This window comes from Saccoglossus kowalevskii, chromosome 16, assembly GCF_978046115.1.
Source record: "Saccoglossus kowalevskii chromosome 16, keSacKowa6.1, whole genome shotgun sequence".
Classification (NCBI taxonomy): Eukaryota; Metazoa; Hemichordata; class Enteropneusta; family Harrimaniidae; genus Saccoglossus; species Saccoglossus kowalevskii.
The window spans coordinates 28,864,892-28,885,750 of NC_140656.1; the positions used below are offsets into that span (position 1 = coordinate 28,864,892).

The 20,859-nt window shown below is 37.7% G+C and overlaps 1 protein-coding gene across 1 annotated transcript in view; it reads left to right on the top strand.

Moving 5' to 3' along the window:
- Nucleotides 1–20,859, top strand: part of LOC100368406 (uncharacterized) — a 39,226-nt gene that overhangs the window by 13,343 nt on the left and 5,024 nt on the right. The window contains exons 2-6 of the mRNA XM_002731637.4: nucleotides 1,790–3,054; nucleotides 3,721–3,947; nucleotides 7,450–7,600; nucleotides 12,348–12,444; nucleotides 14,231–14,340. Coding sequence (XP_002731683.1) covers nucleotides 1,903–3,054; nucleotides 3,721–3,947; nucleotides 7,450–7,600; nucleotides 12,348–12,444; nucleotides 14,231–14,340 — 1,737 coding nt within the window. The 5' untranslated portion in view covers nucleotides 1,790–1,902. The remainder of the gene's footprint in view (nucleotides 1–1,789; nucleotides 3,055–3,720; nucleotides 3,948–7,449; nucleotides 7,601–12,347; nucleotides 12,445–14,230; nucleotides 14,341–20,859) is intronic.

Genomic DNA, 20,859 nt, shown 5'->3' on the forward strand with positions numbered 1-20,859 from the left:
AGTGTGAAAGCTTAAAATTTGTTAATTATGCAAATTAGGTAATTAATATGTACAGATTTTAACCCACAATTATTCAGGTCTGTCTATTGTCCTACAGCATCCATGTACATTCATTGATATGTGATGTATAGTACCTGAGATATCAGTGTGAAAGTTGGTTAATTATGCAAATTAGGTGATTAATATGCACAAATATTTACTGGAAACTAATTGGGTCTGCATAATTCTAGATTCATTGAAATGTGATGATTAGTACTTTAGATATCAGTAGAAAAGCTGAAAATTAATTATGCAAATTAGGTAATTAATATGCACAATTATTTACCCTAAAACTAATCAGGTCTCTGCATAGTCCTAAAGGATCTATGTACCAAGTTTCATGGAAATGCGATGATTAGTACTTGAGATACCCGTGGAAAAGCTGAAAATTAACTAATTATGCAAATTAGGTGATTAATATGCACAAATATTTATCAAAAACAATCAATCTCTGCATAGTCCTTGAGTATGTAAGTACCAAGTTTCATTGAAATGTAATGCTAACTACTATCAAATGCTGAAAATTAATTAATTATGCAAATTAGGTAATTAATATGTACTGATATTACCATAAAAACTATCAGGTCTGTGCAGTGTCGTATGACATCTATGTACCAAGTTTCATTGAAATGTGATGATTAGTACTTGAGATATCAGTGGAAAAACCGAAAATTGACTAATCATTATGCAAATTAGGTAATTAGTATCCACGGATTATTACCAAAAACTAATCAAAACCTAGCATTAGTTCAGAGCATCTATGTACCAAGTTTCATCAAAATCCAATGAGTGGTTGTTTAGATATCAGTGGAACAGTCATGGAACCACTAAAAAATAGCTAATTATCATGCAAATTAGGTAATTAACGAGCATGGATTTTTACCAAAACCTAATCAAATCTGCGCATTGGCCCAGAGCATCTATGCACCAAGTTTCATCAAAAACCGATGTATGGTTCTTGAGATAGCAGTGGAACAGTCGGACACACATACACACATACACACATACAGACACACTAACTGCAAAGACTCCCATTTTGTGCTTCGCACATGGGAGTCAAAAACTCTCTTAAAAAAAAGAAGAAATGGACACAAAAAAATGCAGACTGAAAAATGTGTTATAAAAGTACGGCTCATGGCTTCCTCTCGTAGTTTGGCATTTAGTGGCACACTTTCGACGAGAGTCGGAAATCTGGAAACAGTTGACAGTTTCAGGATAGGTGGGCATGGCTACAGCACGAGAAATATCTCAAATTTACTTGGATACAAGTAATCATTTTCAGCAAAAAAATCAATAACTGCTCATTTTCAGTGGGACACAGATCTAAAATTGGAAACATGTGGGTGGGCATTTCACAGGCACTTTAATTGAAATGTGCATTGCTAACAGCAGAGTTATCTCTGCCAAGATGCTGCTTGTTTTTTCTAAAACAACAATGATTGCATATATTCACACAGAAGGCTATGTAGAGTTTAACTTTGATTCCCATTGTTTTGGCTATCCATGTTGGAGGCGTTCTCTGTATGTCGCCAACGTTCTGTAAATATTGAACTAATCATCATACAATAGCAACAAAATCTTTTTTATTTCTATGAATAACGATTCATTTTTCAGAATGTATGAATGTAATTGAAAAATGTTAGCAGTGAAACTATTAATAAAGAAATGTCGATCTCTAGATGAAAATAAACTGAATGTGTTGAAACTTTTCTCACAAACTGTTAATTTTATTCTGTTTTATATTTTGCAGTACGTCAATAATTCGTGATCGTGAAAAAGGTGAATGTGATTGACTGTTGTGGAAAGCTCACTTGTTAGGATAGTCAACGTCTCAATACTCCAGGGGTTTATGGTGTGGTTGCCATGGCAGCCCGAAGTACTGTACTAGTAGGTGTAACAACTGGTGCTGCTGCTTGTCTAGTTGGCGCTTATTGGTATCTGCGTAAAAAAACTGTCAATGCTGTGGTGACTGCTAAAACACCTAAAGGTCTATTTGACGTTTCTTCTATTTGTGACGATGTTAATGTTGATACACAGAAGAGAAGTTTGCAGTGGAGTGTGGAAGCTGCTCTAGGGAACCAAGATGCAGAGGTTCTGAAAGATGATTCAGAATTGATAGAATATTCGGCAAAGGACAAAGAACCGCTTTTGGAATTTGATGGAAATGTGGATTTTGATGAGAATACATTGCAACAATGTACACAAACTGTTCAGTCACAGACTGAAGCATTGGAACAAACTGAAACAGAAGAAAATTCACTGATACCGTCTGAAAATGTAGAAGGGGAAAAAAGTGAGAGTTTGGTTGTGACTGATCAACTGTTGCACAAATCACAGGATAGTGTGGAAAATGTTTTGGAGTTTGATTCCATAACTGTTCACCGCAACAAATTGGAAAACAGGGAAAATATGAAAGGGGTAGAATCTGATGAATGTGAGGTAGTACCTCAGAGGGAAATGATGCAAGATTTTGAGGAGACTACTACTCAGCATGAAAACCAGCCACAGGGTATGCAAGATGTTGAGGAGACTACTACTCGTCATGAAAACCAGCCACAGGGTATGCAAGATGTTGCAGAAAGCTGGGATGAGTGTGCAGATGTAACGGTGTCAGATGAAACGTTGGAATGTAAAAGTGTTGAATGTGAGTTGGCTAACAATCAGGATAATGATATCAATGATTCTTCAGTTCCAGTCACTTGTCTACCGGAGTGTGTGGACACTGCAAGTTACTTGCCAACTGAGGAAGTGGAACAAAAACAGCAGTCTACTCGGGTAGACTCATTAGAACCAGTTGAAAATGAAGACGCCATGGTAACAGAGACCGTTAAAGAATGGGGTGATTCTGTGTCTGAAGAAGAACAGTCGGAAGAGGCTACAAAAGTTGAGTATGAAGATAACACAGTAGTAGAATTGAAGGAAAGCAGTTCTGAATGGGGGTTAATTATGCAAGATCAAACTGAGCCTGTGACGGAAATGGTGGTTGAAGATGATAGCATTGAGGTGATAGAACAGGTAAAGCCGTAATATATATAAAATAGCAGGTTTTATGGATATTTTTTGGAAAGACCTTTTGTACAACTATTATTACATATCTCTCAGTATTCACTCATTCGTGTCCAGGATAGAATACTGTTAACCACATTTCGATGATTTGGTGTTTTTATATGGCTTCCCTGAAAACAAAATTTTGTGAATGTGTCGTAGGACCCCAAGAAACTTGCCATGCTGTGTTCGATATTGGTTGATATATAAAATACATCAACTTCACCTTGTGTTTTAAAGGATATTTATGAGTATACGGTCGCAGAAACTTTGTGTTCTACCGTAAAATCTGTATTAGAAGCCGCATCCCTACTAGAAGCCGCACCCATTCTTTTTGAACAATTGAGACCCAAAAATTCACCATTTCTCATATGTGTAGATGCTCTAATAGAAGCCGCATCCCCTCTGTTGCATTGTACCATTTTAATAGAAGCCGCGGCTTTTAATACAGATTTTACAGTACTAGCTTTATCATTAATTTCACAGAGTATATTACATAATAGGGGACTAAGAGAAAATTGTTTGGTTTACAGAAAGGTTCAGTTATCAGTGAATGCTTTACCCAAAATGAAAGTTCAGTTCTGATCTGATTAAATATGGAACTATGTACAAATTAAGAAATGCAATTAATTCCAGGAACCTGAATTTAATCAGTCTCTGTCACCGGAATATCTGCCTGAAGAGATGGGGTATTACCAGGATATGGAGCATGGCATGATGGGAAATGGATCTTCGCTCCTATACGATTCTGTGCAATATGATCCTGTAATTTATACTGATACATCACCACAGATGTACTATAATAATAATACCTGCAATGTACAATATGGTGAAGATATGAATACTTCTCCAATAGTCAATGGGTAAATACATGTATGACTCATATCTCTCTCTCTCTCTCACTCGCTTTCTGTCGTGTCAATGTTTAACTACATGACAGGGCTATCTTTTCGCAGTCTGTAAAATAGGTACTTGTGGATTTACCCATGTTAGGTGTCCAACCATTTGTCTACACCTGTGTCTTCTTTATGCCTGCACTGATGGTCAAACTTGTACATCTTGTCGAAATTCTGTTGAAGATGGCTGGACGGTGGCCATTTAGATGCTTAAAAATGCATCAAAATGCATCAAAATAAAACATTTGTCATTCCTGAACAAGATCTTAGGTCTGTGTATTGAGATTTTGTTTCAATTTTGTACATACCCTGAATATCATGGGACCTTAAGGTAGAGATGCAGTTTATTTGGCTTGCTTTTTAATTGAGTAATTAGACAATGAAGATGGTATTATATATCCAACATGTTATATATTTTCTGAAAGCTTATTATACAAACTTTGTAAAACTTGTCTTTATTTTAAATATCCAGAATGCGTTTCTGATTTTGGGTCAAAAATATGCTTTTTTGGACAAAAGTGGTTTAAAAAAAATTAGCTTAAAAACTTCAAGTCCATTTGTGGATAAAATTACATCACTGGATACCTTGGTATACTACTAATTCAAATGCGTCCACTCATCTCTCTAACGACTTTCAAAGTCGCACAGCATGACCTCAAAGTTCACTCTTTTCTATTTTTGCATAATTTATATGTCCATGTTAATTGCGGACTTGTTATTTTTGTTCCATTTGCCGTAATAAACTGTCCGGACGCATTTTGAAGGGGGAACACCTTGTCAATAATGTGTGAAAATTTCGAGGCAAATGGCCAAAGCGTCTATCAGCTATTTTAATTTAAAACCCAAGAATTCACCAAAAATAGAAGACGAGAAAAAGGCTACTTTGCATATTTGCGCGTTAAACCGGGAATTACTGCTTTGTCATACTTTGTCATACTTTCTAGACTATTGAAATTGAAAGTTGACGTATAGACATAGACATTTTATGTAAAATCGTTGAACCAGAACAACTGCTCTTGAATATATAAATCAGAAACACGTCATTCATACCAGTGTTTTGATGGGGTCGGTAAAAACACGTGGCAATGGCCAGTAAATATGACGTTATCTCATGAATTATTAAACAGGGGGCGGTCCGAGGAAGGTGACCTTTTATCACGATCAAAACATCATGGCTTCTCTTCGATGTATTTTCAATAAAAAATCTACGAGTATTTCAGAGCCTATAGTTTACCGTGAAGAGTACAAAGTGGGATATTAAATTATTTATCCTTGATGATTTTTATGTAGTATTGAGAACCAACTCCAGGAAGCGAACACACAATAATGAATAATCGCGTAATCCTAGAATCGAAACGCGAGGCACAGAAGTTTTGTTCATCCTTTCCAATCCCATTTTTCCCACTGCAACATATTTGTTAAAAGAAATATTTGAATTATGTTCGTTTTTGAAGGAGGCATTTTTTTATTTTTCCGATTTTGGCAACGCCTTATTCAGGGATTTTCTAAGACAGTCGCAGACAATCAGCGCACGGATGTACGTACAAAACATGCTGTTGTACTACCGGCGACGGTCGCCTGTAAGAAGAGAGCTCCAGCTCCTAACGTAAAAGTTTTAAAATTTCGACCGGTTTTAAATAATTAAGTGTTGGAAATCTGACATGTTTTAAGAGTGCAAAATTAAGGTGCATTTGCGAGCGGTCGAATTTTTCTGAATAGAAATCGGCAAATGAAAAAAATAGGAGTGCTAAACAGTGTGCTTCGTTAGTTTTAAAAAAATGGAATGTCCGTCAAATTGACGTAAACTTCCCCATTTTTCACGGAAAAAGCAAAGTTCGTGGCCGAGTTGCAGGCTAAAAAACTCAAAAATCAAAACAAAATCATCAATCAGTAAGTATTATGACAAGGAAAACAAAACATCAGACGCGGAGAAGCGGTCAGCGCGTCAAAAGAGTTGTTACCGTAATGTATCAAGTTACCTCTCTCTGTGATTTATTTTTCATTGAAATTATTTGGTTGTTTTCAATTAATTTTAGCGTACCTCTGCAGTTTATTTTAGCATTGTCAGTTGTTTGCTTCATTGAATTAAACGGAGTTCGTCCGGTTACAAACAAAGCTATCTCGCACCACCTAGCAAAACTTGCGAATGATCGTAGTAGAGGTATCCATTGGACAAAAGATACACAAAAGTTTGTATCTCCCCGACCCAGTGCAATATATCCGGTTAGAATCAAAGCTCACATGTCCCTTATTTGAGGGACCAGATTCTGCCGTAAATTCGGGATGGGATTTAGAAAAAAAATAAAATGGGACTTTTAAGGTGTATTTTGGCGTCATTTTCAGATATTTCAATCATTCCTGATGCCTAAAATAGAGTCTAAGTTTTACCGTAGTCATTGACGATGAGTATGATGTTTATTGTGACTAGCGTGAATGGGTGAAGCTTCGGTTCGACAATGAGCAGTTATCACTGTAAACAATGTTAAATTATTCTTCACATGCTCAGTTTATTTTTTGAGAACAATTATTTAAAAATAAAATCTCTCAGTCAATCAGAAACTCGGATTCATGCCTTCAGGGAAAGTCATGTTTGGACGCTCACATCAATTTTGTTTTTCGTTCGGTGGGCTGATGCCTTCAGTGTAGCTTTTGCCTCTTCCGACATAGAAATCGGAATCTTCTTTCTACCTCTCTTTCTTTTCACACCACGCATAATGTAATGGTAAAAATTAGGAAAAAACACTGAGGAAATATAATGTTTGGTTTGCTAGCGAGCGAGAACTGATTTGAGAATAATTGCAAATGCGCGTGAATTGAATGAACTATGACCCGTACAATCTCGATTTGCATATTGTCAATCAAAGGTCCTGTTATTTGGTTACTCATGCAAATTAGGCAATTGGACATAAACATTGCCACGTGTGAGTGTTTTTTTATTTTTAACCAGAAAATAAACAGCAATTTTAACGGTGTTCCAATAACAATTCATTGGTCAAATTTTCACAGAATGTTCTTTAGATAAAAATCTATATAAAAAACGAAAAAAATAATTTTTGATTGAAATTCACAAATAAACTGCATCTCTACCTTAATGGGCATTGTTTCGTAAGATGAGATTTAAAATGGCCAACTGGTGGCCATTTTGTTTCAGTGAATGCTGTTTAGAGCCATGTCTCTGACATGCCTGTACTCGTAATGTTCAAACTTTAATCTTATGTACTAGCAACCAAATGAACCAATCGAAATTCTCTGAATGCATTTATTTTGTCTTTATTGCTTTGAGCACCACATTTTCCCACATGTATTTTGCATTTTTTTTTTTTTTTTTTTTTTGACCAAACTGAAATAATTTCCTATTGGCTACAGGTGTTGATCAAAATTTTGGAAATAAATTAAATTTTTTTGTGAATATTGACAAAAGTTGAATATATAATTTTTAAAACCCTTCATTCACTTTTTTTTCTTCAAGTTCTGATGTTTATTCAGTAACTGAAAATGTGAGTGATGTTTCATCGAGCGACAGTGGTGCCAGTGGAACCAACAACCAACAAGAACAGACGCAGATAACCTATGAGTTTGAATTTCCCACTTGTGAATGCGGTCGTCTGATTGGAAGATTGGTAAGTGAAAATGTCAAGTAATCACAATGCAGGGATTAGGTGGGTACATCTTAAGAAAAGAATCTGTACAAAGAAAAGTTTTATCGGAGAAAATGGAAAAAAAATAGGTAAACAAAATTTACTGCTACCGTATGTACTCTAAACAAACAAAACAAAACAAAAGAATTCTAATTTAGGCGTCACCCAAACCTGAAATTGTACACAATGTATCAAAGTTGTAAAGTGCACTAAGCTAAGAACATGTGTTAAATTTCCCAGTCAAATCCAGACAGCTTGACTTCCTGTTAGAAAGGCACTTTCTTTGTTTCAGACCTAGTACATCAAGTGTGAATTACCAATCCATGCAAACGAAAAACAACTTCACAATTTTGGTTGAGCGATGATCACATGGGCACAGTCATATACCGGTACCGTATTTCGTTCGATCTCCGATGTACTGCCATAGTTGGTATGATGCAAAGTGACTTATCTAATACTCTAATAGCTTCTAACTAAACGACGTCATGGCTAATTAAAAAAAGAAAATTTAGTGAACTCGGTACACCAAAGGAGCTCATGGCGTCTGGAGGCAAAAGAAAAACGCACGAGACAAAACAATGCTATTTCAATAAACTACCAATCAAAGGAATTTACATTTATCATTTCTTGTTAATATTCATTCCCAGTTTTATGTTCGTATTATATTTCTTCCAAGTGTTACACAGTAATGATTTTTGTAGCATCAAACACATACCGCGTCCGGTGTTTTGATTAACTGTCGCGTGAGCGAGTATGTAACTTTATTGCGCCTGCAGCGGTCACTGTAGTGTCTAGGTAAGTGTCTGGGGATGTTACTAAGTTCCTCAGTAATTACCTACCGGGTGCGGGAGTTAGGTGTATGTAAATATCATGCGCATGCCGTAAATTCTGTCTAAATGTAATGTTGTTGACATTAAATGTCAAAAACAAATAGTTCTCATTCTAAAAAAACTATTACAGACCACTATATATTTTCGCTTTTTTTTACCTCTCAGTCTCACGAATTCATTGCGTGAAAAAGGACCGCCTTAATGTGTTAGTTTGTGCATCGTTTGACAGAAGGTCACATTAACATCCAATCAAAACGCCGCTTTCATGCACTTCTATTGCAACAGATTGCGGAGTGTTTGAGCACAACTTTTGGTACAGTCGGCAAAACAAATCTTGGTTGTACGATTAAAAACAAGATTGTTTAAAATACATTTATCCCGAATTAATCGTAACTCTCGACTGAACGATGAGGCCAGTTACTTTCAAATAATTGAGTATGAATTGTCTCTTGCCTCTCGTGCTAGGCATACAGTCCCGAAAGCTGGCCACCGGATACTCGTTTACCAAGTCTGACACTGATAACCGCTGCCGGGGTGGTTTCCTGACATCGTTTCTCAAGTCTGGCACGTACCTGTGATAAACACTTTTGTTTTTACGGTATAAATATAGGACCAATATAGTTGATGAATCACTCTTTCTCGCATCGTGATGCACAACGCCACTCGACAATGAATTCTATTACAAATTATTTTGCCAAACGTCCTACAGAAGATGATCCATGTACTCCACCACCTAAGAAGAAGTAATTTCCTATTTTTCAAAAGAAAATCGGCCTGCTACCACGTACTCAACTTGGTAAAACAGTTTATGAGCAGCCACCTGATCAATCAGACAGCTTGAGTCGTGCCGGTGACACAAACTCCACAGTCGGATGCGCTAATACAGCGATCATTCGTCGTCGATATTCGGCAGATCAGAAGAGAATGGTTGTCCGACATGCGAGGGAACATGACCAAAAATCTGCATCTAGAAAGTATGGCGTTCATCCCAAAAATGTTTACCGTTGGGTAAAAGATGAAATGAATGGAAATTTCAGCCGACAGCGTGTTTCGAAATATGGCAACAAGCCTGGCGCCGTAAAAAAATTGACGTACCCACAAGAAATAGAAGACAAACTTGTAAAGTTTATTTTGGTGTTGCGTGACAACCACGTTCCAGTTACAACGCAGTTGTTATGACAGCAGGCAAAAAAACTTATCAGCCCACATTGTATCGAATTTAAGGCATCGAAAGGATGGGCCCAACGATTCTGTAGGCGCCATTCACTGGTTATTCATCGACGCACTTCTGTTGCACAACGCCTTCCAAGGGATTTAGAAGAAAAAAAATAACTGCCTTCCATGAATTCATAGTTTCACAGCGACAGAGGTACAACTTTCCCCTGGATTTGATTGGAAACATGGACGAAACACCCATGTATTTTGATTTACTGCCGACAACCACCTTGGAGCGAAAAGGGGCGAAGTCTGTTTCGGTAAAGTCGATGCTGAAAAACGTCACCTTACTGTGATTTTGACCGTGATTGGTAATGGCAAAGTCCTCCCCCCTATGGTTATTTTCAAAGGGGTGCGTAAGCTCAACATTAACGTCCCGCCTGGCATGGTTGTCGAAGTCCAGAAAAGGGGCTGGTGTGACACTGATATGATGAAAAAATGGTTGCGCCGAATTTGGCTTTGTTATACAAAGTCACGTGGGTCACTACTAGTTTTTGATTCTTTCCGTGGTCACTTGCATGACGATATGACTGCTCTGCTCAAAGCTAACACTTCACGACGTGTTATCCTAAGCGGGTGCACTTCAGAACTTCAGCCTCTTGATGTTTGTATAAATAAACCATTTAAGCAATACATGAGAGAAGAATGGTTGGCGTTTATGCGACAACAAGTAGAGAACACCTCAGAGGGACAGCGACCGAAGACGGCAACCAGACAAAATGTTGTCGACTGGGTCGCGAGTGCATGGCAGAAATTGATAGACAACCCGGAAATGGTGAAGAAGTCGTTCAAAGTTACTGGGATTACAAATTCGTTGGACGGCAGCGAAGATCAGTTGTACAGATGCCCAACACTACAGAAAGAGGTGGAGTCATCGGCAGCCGATAACACGAACATCAACTTGACAGAAGCGGAGGACGAACATCAGAACGACGGCGCTTCCGACTCCAGCAACAATAGCGACTCTGAGAACCTTCCGTCCAATGAAGAAATGACTGAACGTTTTTTCGACAGTGATGATGATGAAGAGGAATTTCTGGGATTCTGATTTGTTTAAATATGTTCTAAACGAAACCTATTTTTACTTGTTTTTTTTTCAGGTTTCGTATTTCGTGAGTTATTTTGTTTACACTTTTCTAATGTGGACGATGTTTGAACTCCTGGAATTTTTCTTAATTATTTTACCGTGATATCATGCACACTTTTGTTTTAATTTTTCATACAAATTTTGCTAATATACTTTCTTTTAAATCACTAACCTGACAGTTGTATTGAAAACTGTAATAATAAATTTTCACGTCAAGTACAAAAAAATGTGTTGATCACTGCTTGTTTATTTTGTATATAAAGTTTACATTTACGGTACTCGAAAATCATGATTTTTTAGGGGTGGGCGCTTACCCGAGCACCCCCCTCGAAAAAGAGTGCAAATGAAAAATTTGATTCATCAAGTGACAGATTACGTCTTTGAGGGAAAATCAAATTACGAATTTAGTTGAGTCGTCATTGATTATCACAAGGAAGAAACAAAAATGATCACAACAAATATGCACATTTTATTACAATATTAATTACGTACCACCAGAATTTATGAAATTAAAAACATTTGAGTCTGTTGGAACACAGTCGAAGTCAAAATTGTCATATTATCTCCACTGACGAAGGTGTTGGATCGTACGCAAACTCTCGATGAAAATCACTTTCCGCCATGATGCATTTGCATTTGACCTGCAGCAGCATCATTTGATCTAATGGGTCAAGTTGGTTATTTACCAATCAGAATGCCGTGTTGCACTGACGCAATTCTTCGGAAATTCCCGAAGACTTTCCGGTAACACAATGCGGAAGTGAATTATCGATGTCGAAGTACGATCTGTTGGAATTTATTTCAGCGAATAAACGACATGGTTTTTCCAAAAAACTAGTAACTAGCCATTTTTGAGAGGTAAACTGAATATGGCATGAAATATTTACCGCATTTTACTTGTATTAACAGGTCATTGTCGAAGCGTAGTTTACGCACGGTTACCGTGTTCTACGCATTCACAACATGTTCACAGCGGTCGATATCCACGCTGTATCATATAAAAACGATTACCAAGATTCGTTACGCAAGACCAAGTTTTAAATTAGTTGCATTTTGAAGGGGTGGGCGCTTTGCCGAATGTTACCCCAAATATAAAAATTGCGCAAAAGTGGGGGGTGGGCGCTTGCCCGGGCATGGGCGCTAACGCGGTCGAGTACGGTACATGAATAAATCACCTGGTTCTTCATCAGTATACGTCTTGTTCCATTTTGTTGACAATCCTTCTAAAGAATTCCTGTTCCAATTAACACTCAACCAGAAGTTGTATATTCTTGATGCCCCACATTCCACAAACCAGAAAGGTGCAAATAAAAAAAATCATACTTGTTTGACCCTGTGACCCTTGAATAGGCGCCACTTGCAACAAATGTATTCTAATTTTGGCGCCATGAAGAATTGAAATGTTGCAAAAAGGACGCCTAAATTAGGGTAGCTACGGTATATCTTGTAAAACAAAAATCCCACTCCACTACCAAGTAGAGGAGAAACATTTTGCACAGCCCCCCCCCCCCCCCCGAGTTTTTATTGCTCAATCCCTAGCAACTACTTAGGAGTAGTTTCTTGGTTTCTAATGTCGCATGTGTTTACATTTTCACAGGGTAAGAATATCAAACATCTGCGTCAACAGTCTGGTACGGTTATTATAATGAAGAAAATTCCATTTGATAAAGATTTTCAGATTTGTTCAATAACGGGTAAGATTTATAAGATTTATGGTATTCAAGCAGTGAAATGAAGTAGTCACGAGATAATTGCGAAGTATGAAGAGTATATTTCTAGAATTGCCAATGCAAAAGATTCAGAAACAACTGGTCAGTGTTTAGGGTTGGAATGTTTTTTGTAAGCTATGATTTGCATATTCAAAAGCAAATGACCAATCAGCATTTGCTTCAAAACACTATCCTGTTTCTTACAATTACATTGGGACCCCCCCCCCCCCCCCACTCATAAGGTTAAGGGGGCATGCCGCTTAGCGCTTTGCAAATACTGAATACTATAATTAATGTAGGCATGTTTTTCCATATCTTGTGGTAACCAGCTTCCCCAAGAGGACAGTTTTATGACAATGATGAAACTTTTCAGCATGTTTTTGTGTATACTACTATTATATAGTAGGCAAGGTTGTTTCATTATGTACAGACAAACTAGCAATAATTTATTCCTATCATTTGGTCTTTTATATTTTTAGTCCCCGTTCGGACAAAGTCCGAAAACGGGGACTTATAATTCGGTGTCCGTCCGGAGTCCTATCTCATAATCCTTGGACCGATTCCGTTCATTCTTATGCACATGCAGTGGTTTAGCGATTTGATTCAAAATGGCCGACTGGCAGCCATTTTGTTTTTTGAAAATGTTGTATTTTGGACATGCTTTGTCAGTTTTCATTCAAACTTGGTACATAGATTATACGTGTTAGGATACATGTCCATGATGATTTATTTCACAATTGGATCAAAGATGACCGACTGGCAGCCATCTTGTTTTTTGAAAATATCGTATTTTGGACATGCTTTGTCAGTTTTCATTCAAATTTAGTACATAGATCATACATGTTAGGTTACATGTCCCCGACCGTCCGTGAGTTCCTGAGTCTGTCTGTCCGACCGTCCATCTGTCCGTCTGTCCGTGCGTGCGTGCGTCCGTCAGTCTATCCAACTTCATATTTCAGAATCCTGTGGACCGATTCCATTCATTCTTTGCATGTGCCTAGTACTTTATGTGGGACATGTGCACATGCAGTGGTTAAGCGATTCGATTCAAAATGGCCGACTGGCAGCCATCTTGTTTTTTGGACATGCTTTGTCAGTTGTCATTCAAAATTGGTACATAGATTATACATGTTAGGATACATGTCCATGACAATTTATTTCGCATTTGGATCAAAGATGGTCGACTGGCAGGCATCTTGTTTTTGTTTTTTTATGCGGTATCTTGGATGTGCTCTGTCAGTTTTCATTCAAATTTGGCACATACGTGTACTTTATACATGTTAGAATGCATGTCCATGACAATTTGTTTCCAAATCTGGTCAAGGATGGCCGATTGACAGCCATCTGACTTTTTGGCCTTACTACTATATTTCCACAATTTATGTACCATTTTCATTCGTATTTGGCACATACATCATACATATCAGTGTGTTTCATAATCAGATCAAAGATGGCTGAATAACGACTGTTTTTATTTTGGCCATATTACTATGACACGAAACACGTGTTTTGATGTAAATAAACAATCTATTGTATACGCCACTTAGAACTCAAGTTTCAAGGACACGCTCGCGACAACCCCTCCGCTTTAATATGACGAGCACAAAGAGAACTTAATGGGGACTGTGTCATTTTCAATGACTTGTTAATTGAAAATTCAAAAAAAATTGCCAAAATTTCAGTTGTCAAAAATTTAACTGCTACAATTGTAGTCATGCAACGTGATGAGTTCCCAATAACTGAGTCAACATTAATGTAATATATATTACAGGTACACAGAGTCAATTAGACATTGCATTGAGTCTTATTGCAAAGAAGTTTCCCAAAGTTGACATCACCCGCAGTGCCTCTCCAATTGGTTGTGGATCACTGGAACTTCAGGTAAAAATAACATGATAATGCATACAAGGATAATTTTGTTTCAGTTCTTCCTGAAATGTGATATTCTCTTCTTATTTTACTCCCAATTCGCATAGCCAACATATAATCCAAATCAAACAAAGCTGAGACAACAAAAGCTGATTTATTTTTGGTTGAAATTTGAGCAGTTTGTCACCTTCTAAAAAATGAATCAACAGAATTGTTCTCAAAAATGTTGATCGTCGAAGAGATTCTGAAATATAAGGCTGCCAAAATGGGTTATGATTATCACTTTACCAAGCACACGACAGAACTACAATATACAAGGATGGCTCACAATGTTCAAATGAGTGTTGTGAGAGATTATATATATATATACCGTACTTATCCGGGTAAGAGCCCATGCCTGGGCAAACGCCCACCCCCCACTTTTGACACAATAAAGGAGTTGAGGTCATATCTGGGCACACGCCCAGGGGGTCTTTTTCTACACAAAAAAAAACTATTTTCTATTCGTTGACTGTGGTTGTATTAACAGTTGACTTTCTTGAAGACTGTCGTGATACTTATAAAAAATGTTAATTGCGTAAAACAAGGGGTGAACGCAAAATAGCTGTGACAGCTTTCTGCCTTCAGGGCAGCGCGTTCTGAATCATAACAGTCAGCAAGTCTATAAAAATATATATTAAAGCAGAAATGGTAGTTCTCTTTTTAAAATATGTCGTGGCCCTAAAAATGGCCGGCCGTTTGGTTTGTGCTTCCTTAGTAACTTAGAAACGATTCAGGCAAATCGTAAAAGGAGAGCCGCAAGTGTCGCACTCGATCGGCTTTAGCGCCGTCGACAATGAAACCAATGTTGCAATATTGTAGCAACCTGTACCTGGGAGAGTGGTTGAAATCATGTTATTTTGGCTTTATAAAATATTTTGTAGCAGCTTGCGAATCTATAACTGGGGTCAGCAATTTTGCAATGTCACGCCGAAGACTGCCAACTTTGTTACCATCTTTCATCACCGTCATGAAAACATTCTTCTGTCGTTGGATAAAAAAAAACTTCCTATTTCAAGTCCACCGCGATATCCATATAGTGAGACATTCCAACCACCGGAACTTGCTGAATGATAACTTTCACAGTGATTAATAAGCGTCGAGTCTGATAAAAAAGCAATGTCACGATTTGACCTTTATGATGAAATAAGAGTAGTGATGTTATTATTAGCCAATCAGTAAAGCAGATGCATAAAGGTCAAAGACGATTGCTAGACTGTAAACAAAAGCATTGTGTGCCATCGCAGCAGAGCGACCCCATTTTTCTTGTCTCTTTATTATGATTAGACATGAATGAAAAGTGCCAAGCTGACAGACTGCGAAATCCGTGGATTAAAAGTGCTAGGTCCAAATTGTGTGGGACGATATCGACGAACTTCAGGAATAAGTTGTAGGGATTTTGTTCGACGGCTACAGTGACGCCGACTTGGATTTTGAGGGTTTTGAGTTTGACGAAGATGGCAATGAACGTGCAAATAAAGATCTGAAAAGTTTTTTTCAAACAGCTATGAATTTTTATAATTTTTACTGTGTAAATTTGTAAATTATTATTGATCTTGTATGACGGTTGATGCGTAATTTGTCGAGACCAGAAATCATGTTAATTAATTTTGAGTTCACGCGTGTTTGTCGGCAGGAAAATCCTAATTCAAATGATTCCTCACTGTCGATTTTTATTATTTCTGGTTTTTTGTCACATTATAAACAATACATTATTTTTGTTCTACTTCTAGTTTTGCATATTGTTCATTTATTTACGTTTCATGTTTTCATTTGCCGTTCTATTCCCTGCCGCAGTTCGATCGAACTGCGTATTGCCAATTTTCGCAAATTTTCGTTTTTCTTTGCCGGGGATCTCCTGGCAAACGCCCACCCCTTTTTTTTGGCAATTTTCCATGTTCAAGACCCTGGGCTTACACCCGGATAAATACGGTATATATATATATACAGTCAAACCTGTGTATAGTGGTCACCCAAGGGACCAGGCTAAAGTGACCACTATATAAAGGTGGCCTTTCTGTAGAGGTTGGATATATTTTACTTTTTTTTCAAAGTGGGCGGGGCATTCTGTGTCAAGAGACAAAAAGTTGTACAATTTAAACTGTTTTATTGACATAAATGTGTTAAGTCTTGGGATAATATATTTACATACACATGTCATTAATGAATGAAGAAATTAATAAAGAATGATAACCAAATAAATAATAGGATCAAAATGAAATATTTGTAAATAAAATACAAATGTATTTGTAGTTGAATGGCTCACTATACACGTACAGGTAATAAAGTACATTTATTGTCCATTGTCATTGGCAGGTTCAAAAAAATCCAAAACTGAAGTTTGTTTTGCAGATGATATTTTCTCCACATATTTTTTGCCCAAAATATCTTCAATGTCTGCTATAGCAAGTAACATGTCATCCAATCCTTGTCTCAACATGAAATCTTTCAAGTTAGAGACTGACTGGACTGCCTGGCTGTAATCATTGATGGATGGTTTCTCTGGGTTTGGTGGTGGTGGTGGGGTGTTCTCATCATCACTATCTTCTGCACCTGTATCATCTTCTTCCATCTGGCTCAAAATATCAACTGCTGATTGCTCCCAGTTAACATTGTCTGTGTTGCATGTTGCTAGGTCTCTTTCTATATTGACAATCTCATCTAAACTGCATCCAAACAACTCATGGGACAATTCATCCAACTGTGCTATCTCTGTGTTATCATCATTACTGGATTCATCTGCAGAGAGAAAATTCAAATTAAAGATTAAACAAATGTAATGGCGACATTTAGGGGGAATTAATGAAATATGAAACAAACCTGCCAAGTGGGGAAAAATATTCATAGCACCAGTCATGTTGATATGAAACTGTGTTCCATTCTACCATGGAGGTTAAACATGTTAATGATTCTGGAAAACATTTGATCAGTTCCCTGTGTCCAGGAAAAGTGAGGCAAATATTCTATTGTTTCAGGTAAACTCTGTTATTTAATTTATGCAAAATAGCATTACACAACACAAGTCAATTTCTATTGAAAAATCACCATTGTTTCTTATTGTCTCCTGAGTTTATAAACCAACATAGTGAACAATGTCCAGGAATTTAAAAAACAACACACAAAAAAAAACATTAAAATATAAAAAGAAAAAATAACTTACCAGTAATTTCTGCATTGCTGGTGAAACCACAGGCACTGAAGCACTTTTCTATAGTTGAGACTTCAACTTCTTTCCACGACTGGCTGATCCACATGATTGTATCCAGGACGTTAATTTCTTTCAAAAATTCACTGCCATACTTTGCCTTGTCTTCGTCCATTCTTCGTACGATGTGACGGAGCTGACGTTTTCTGTATTTCAGCTTAGTGGTTTGAATAATCCCCTGATCCATCGGTTGTGATTTAGACGTAGTGTTGGCTGGTAAAAATTGAAGTTTAATGTTCTTTAGGTTGATCGTTGGGTGTGATGGCGCATTATCGGCAAAGAGCAATATTTTTCTTCCTTGGCGTCTCATCTTGCGATCAAATTTGCGAAGCCAGTCCTCAAATATTTTCGAGTTCATCCATGCCTTTTTATTAGCGTAATAATCAACAGGTAAATTCTTTAGATTGATGTTTTTAAAGCAGCGTGGCTTGGTGGATTTTCCGATAACTAATGGCTTCTCTTTATCGCCTACCATGTTTGCACATAACATAACTGTCAGTCTCTCTTTAGATTTCTTTCCACCACGACACTGTTCGCCTTTCACAAATAAAGTTTTATTCATAGTCGCCCGGTAGAAAAGTCCAGTTTCATCCATGTTATAAATGTCTCTGGGTTCATAGCCATCTAGCAGTGATGGTAATTTATCTTTCCATTGTTCGACAATTTCATTATTCACGTCACCGCTTTCGCCAGTCATGATACTAAATACAACGTTGTGACGCTTTCGAAAACTGTCCAACCAGCCATTCGATGCTTTGAAGTCGTCAACTCCGAGATCGCTTGCGAAGGAAAGAGCGCGTTCTTGCATCAAAGGCCCGCTGACCGGAATTTTTCTTGCCATGGCATCCTTGAACCATTCCCAAGTCAGACGATTTATTTCTTCATTGCCGGTCTTTCGAACCTTTCGTTTACGATCCCCGGGTGCATTATTTTCGTATTCATCAAGAATTTCGGCCTTCCTTTTCAGCACATTCTGTATCTGGGTGCGACCAACACCATATTCGACAGCCAATTTACGCGATCCCAAGGAACCACCACTTGCTTCGAAACGGTTTATCATTTCCACCTTCTGAGTTAACGTCAGCGTCTTTCTAATAATTTTTGCCATATTCTTGATTCAATGTTATACGTAGATGTTGTAAGCCAAAGAGTAAATAATAAAGTGATTGAAGTTTGAAGATATCGCTTTGTTCACATGTTTTGTTCTTACGTGTGAGCCAAATTAGCATATGATCACGTGAACAATGTCTTTCAAACGTAAAACTTTGCGATCGCTGTCACAAGTCAGGCTTTGTTTTCAGGTGTTAAACATCCAATAATAACTAATCCCCCATGTGGTAGACATCTCAACGGAAATAAAACAGACTGCCCGGCCTTGTTTAGCACTGCCGTAGTAGCGTTGGTATGGTCGTGACCCTGTCGTACCTTAGGCATACCTCTTTACGGCCATTTCTTTCAACCTTCAACCTTCTCTGTAAACGTCAGTGCCTTCCTAAAAATTTTCGCCATATTCTTGATTCAACGTAATTTTTAAATTTTTTTTACACTCTAGACATCGTTATGTTAATGTAAACATTGATGTTTTGTTCGTACTTACAATCCAAATTAGCATATTTATCACGTGAACAATGCCAGTCAACAGTAAAAGCGTGGTCATTGTTTTTATAATTCCCGTCACTGTTCAGGTTTTGTTTTCAGGTGTTAAAACACCTAATTACAAATGGGCTACTCAATTGAAACAAACTGGCATGTCAGAGGAAATAAACAGTCTGTTCCCTGCTAGTGTAAGTACCCTACGTGTGAAATGAACTGCATGATTGACGGCGGTCGCCGGTCAGTGCAACTGTTCATTGTATACTAGTAATCGAGAGACCGTCTTGATTTAACGCATTTTTATCGTCTCTTCCCCATTTTTACTGCTTTGGACCAAAACACTGGCCGTTATACACAGTAGTGGCCGCCGGTTACCTAGATATTTGGTGACCGCTGGCCGCGTTGTGGAGGTGGCCGTTCTATGCAGTGTCAATTACATGGCAAATTGCACGGGACTGCTGCAGGGTGACCGCTCCGTAGAGGTGACCGTTCTCTGAGGGTGACCGCTAAGACAGGTTTGACTGTATATACATACATACATACATACATACAGACCAGTTCTTGCAGATTGCAAAAAAAATCAGATAAACATTTATTATGCACAAACCAAACATTAGCCAATCAAAATAACTAAAATGGCCGATAACAGAATGTGATGAATATTAATCAAAATAATAAACATTAAGTTATTAGGAATTCTTTTACAATAATACAATTTGTTACTATGAATAAGCTCCACCTAAACTGGGATATCTGGTGATGTTTTTATGTTGTAGACTCAACATCTTGTACGAGATGAGTCTTTTAATGACAGGAACACAGACAATGGGCAACGACAGTTTGCTAAACACTCCCTTTTCTGAAATTTTTATGAAATATCTGCTGTATGTAATATCACGCAACTCTATTTATAGACAATAGACCCTTTTCATATGTCAAGCGCCCTCAAGCACTTCCTGTTTCAGAATGACTTAAAGTGATGTCAGTAGGTTTAGAAACTCGGCTAACTCCATAGACACAGACAGACAGACAGACAGACACAACAGACAGACACAACAGACAGACACAACAGACAGACACAACAGACAGACACAACAGACAGACACAACAGACAGACACAACAGACAGACACAACAGACAGACACAACAGACAGACACAACAGACAGACACAACAGACAGACACAACAGACAGACACAACAGACAGACACAACAGACAGACACAACAGACAGACACAACAGACAGACACAACAGCTAACCAGGAAGTAGCATTTTAAACTGATAGTCGGTCATTCTGAAGGGTTTTTTTTCATATGACTTTTTCCACACAGAAAAACACACAAACCAATCATGAAAACTTCATAAACATAGTACAGACTTTATCTTTCAGCTTAGCACTGGCTCAAAATAAAAAATTCAATGTTTTTGTCTTGAAAACAGTACATCTTGGATAGCTGCTGTCTGTCTAAGGAGACAGTGGAGTTTCTATACCCACTGACCTCTCATCCAGTCATTCTGAAGCATGAAGTGTTTGATATGATATAGGTACACTAGATGTTTTCCCAATCAACCAATCAGTTTTATCAGATAGCTTGCAGCATGCACATGCTTGTAGATACCATCCAATCAGTGGCCTTCACTAACGTAAATATGCATGTTCATTTAATTGGGCCACTTGCCGGAATGTAACACAC